The following is a 3,011-nucleotide window of genomic DNA, read 5'->3' as shown; positions in this document are numbered from 1 at the left end:
TTCCGCACCGCCAACGACCGTCATCTTCACGCCGGGACAGGTCACCAATACCTTGGGGGATCTCATGACGGCCGTCAAGGGAATCCTTCTGAACCAGTACCAACCATACATGGCCGGGCCATACGCACCTCCGCCGACTGCGCCGATCGCCGCCTACGGCCACCCCACACTACCATAGCCGTTCCATGCAGGCTCCCTCGTGCTGCTGTGGCCGTCCCAGGGCGCGCCTGCCTACAGCGGGCAGCCGCTGCTGCCGTTCCAGGCGGGCCCCTCCCCCACACTGCCGTGGCCGGCCCAAGGTGCGCCGGCCTACACCGGGTTGCCGCTGCTGCCTGATACGTCTCCAAAGTATCTATATTTTTTATTGTTCCATGCTATATTATATTCTGTTTTGGACATTATTGGGCTTTATTATACATTTTTATATTATTTTTGGGACTAATCTACTAACTGGAGGCCCAGCCCAGAATTGTTGTTTTTTTTTGCCTATTTTAGGGTTTTGAAGAAAAGGAATATCAAACGGAGTCCAAACGGAATGAAACCTTCGGGAACGTGATTTTTGGAACGAACAAGATCCAGGAGACTTGGACCCTACGTCAAGCAACCAACAAGGAAGCCACGAGGTAGGGGGCACGCCTACCCCCCCCTCCCCAGGCGCGCCCTCCACCCTTGTGGGCCCCTTGTTGCTCCACCGACGTACTCCTTCCTCCTATATATACCTACATACCCCCAAACGATCAAATACATAGCCAAAACCCTAATTCCACCGCCGTAACTTTCTGTATCCACGAGATCCCATCTTGGGGCCTATTCCGGAGCTCCGCCGGAGGGGGCATCGATCACGGAGGGCTTCTACATCAACACCATAGCCTCTCCGATGAAGTGTGAGTAGTTTACCTCAGACCTTCGGGTCCATAGTTATTAGCTAGATGGCTTCTTCTCTCTTTTTGGATCTCAATACAATGTTCTCCCCCTCTCTCGTGGAGATCTATTCGATGTAATCTTCTTTTGCGGTGTGTTTGTTGACACCGATGAATTGTGGGTTTATGATCAAGTTTATCTATGAACAATATTTGAATCTCCTCTGAATTCTTTTATGTATGATTGGCTATCTTTGCAAGTCTCTTCGAATTATCAGTTTGGTTTGGCCTACTAGATTGATCTTTCTTGCAATCAGAGAAGTGCTTAGCTTTGGGTTCAATCTTATGGTGTCCTTTCCCAGTGACAGTAGGGGCAGCAAGGCACGTATTGTATTGTTGCCATCGAGGATAACAAGGTGGGGTTTTTTTATCATATTGCATGAATTTATCCCTCTACATGATGTCATCTTGCTTAAAGCGTTGCTCTATTCTTATGAACTTAATACTCTAGATGCATGCTGGATAGCGGTCGATGTGTGGAGTAATAGTAGTAGATGCAGGCAGGAGTCGGTCTACTTATCTCGGGCGTGATGCCTATATACATGATCATACCTAGATATTCTCATAACTATGCTCAATTCTGTCAATTGCTCAACAGTAATTTGTTCACCCACCATAAAATACTTATGCTCCTGGGAGAAACCACTAGTGAAACCTATGGCCCCCGGGTCTATCTTCCATCATATTAATCTTCCAACACTTAGTTATTTTCATTGCCTTTTATTTTACTTTGCATCTTTATCATAAAAATACCAAAAATATTATCTTATCATATCTATCAGATCTCACTCTCGTAAGTGACCGTGTAGGGATTGACAACCCCTTATCGCGTTGGTTGCGAGGATTTATTTGTTTTGTGCAGGTGCGAGGGACTCGCGTGTAGCCTCCTACTGGATTGATACCTTGGTTCTCAAAAACTGAGGGAAATACTTACGCTACTTTGCTGCATCACCCTTTCCTCTTCAAGGGAAAACCAAAGTAGTGCTCAAGAGGTAGCACTGCCGTTCCAAGCGGGGCACCCCGTTGAGACCACTCTGGCCGCAGCTCCTCTGTGGCATCTGCCACCTCCTTCCCCTGCGGCAACCGACGCACCTGCCCACCCTCCACAGCCGACACTGCAACCACCGGCACCACCTCTGCCCAACTCATGGGCATCCTCGCCGGCCGGCCTTCCGATACATCAGGTTCGGTTTCCGGCCTCCTTGTCGCCACTACCAGCTTGGGCGGGTGGGTCTTCGCCATCGCCGGTCTACACCACGGCTCCGGAGCAGCCGATCCCGTTTCCGCAGTTCGGCGGGCCATCCAGCTCCGCGGAGCCTTACCCGTAGTACTCCGACCAGGCGCCACCCGCCTCGCTGCTCCACACCTCCGACCCACCTCGACACAATGCTCCGACCCAGACACCGTCGCGGTTCGCCAAGATTGACTTCGTTGCCTATGACGGCACAGAGGACCCCCTCAACTGGCTCAACTGGTGCAACCAGTTCTTTCGCGGGCAGCGTACCCTCGCCTCGGAGCGCACCTGGCTCGCCTCTTACCACCTCCGCGGTGTGGCATCGACGTGGTACTACGCCCTCGAGCAGGACGAGGGCAGCATGCCCCCTTGGGAGCGCTTCCGCGAGCTCTGCCTCCTTCGTTTTGGGCCCCCGAACCGCGGGAGCCGCCTGGCGGAGCTAGGCCGCCTTCCCTTCACCTCCACGGTTCAGGACTTCGCCGACCGTTTCCAGGCCCTGGCATGCCACGCATTGGGCGTGACGGCGCAGTAGCGGGCCGACCTCTTTGTCGGTGGACTTCCGGATCACATCCGCGTGGACGTGGAGCTTCGGGGACCCCAGGATATCCAGACGGCCATGTACTACACCCGCGCGTTCGAGCGTCGCGCGGTGGCCGCCCAACTAGAGTCACCTTTCCGGGCCACTAGGTCGCTACCCTGGCCAGATCCCACTCAGGGTCGGCCTTCTCAGGCTTCCGTGGCACCCCTCGCCGCGACTGCGGCGCGCCTGTTCCGCCGGCTCACCTCGGCGAGCTACTCGAGCGTCGCCGCCAAGGGTTGTGCATCAACTGCGACGAGCCCTACACGCTCGGCCACGC

General features: G+C 54.2%; 1 protein-coding gene across 1 annotated transcript; it reads left to right on the top strand.

The window, feature by feature from the left end:
• The first annotated feature begins 2,067 nt into the window (after nt 1-2,067).
• Nucleotides 2,068-2,686, top strand: LOC147986093 (uncharacterized). The gene is made up of 2 exons (XM_087541871.1): nt 2,068-2,199; nt 2,261-2,686. Exons 1-2 carry the CDS (start codon nt 2,068-2,070, stop codon nt 2,684-2,686), a joined length of 558 nt encoding a protein of 185 aa, XP_087397997.1.
• Nucleotides 2,687-3,011: the final 325 nt, after the last annotated feature.

The sequence above is a fragment of the Triticum urartu genome, chromosome 2A (genome assembly GCF_056163025.1).
Source record: "Triticum urartu cultivar PI428250 chromosome 2A, HENAU_Tu73, whole genome shotgun sequence".
NCBI classification, from domain to species: Eukaryota; Viridiplantae; Streptophyta; class Magnoliopsida; order Poales; family Poaceae; genus Triticum; species Triticum urartu.
Note: the sequence above shows the minus strand (reverse complement) of the source record. Positions and strands in the feature narration are given on the sequence as shown.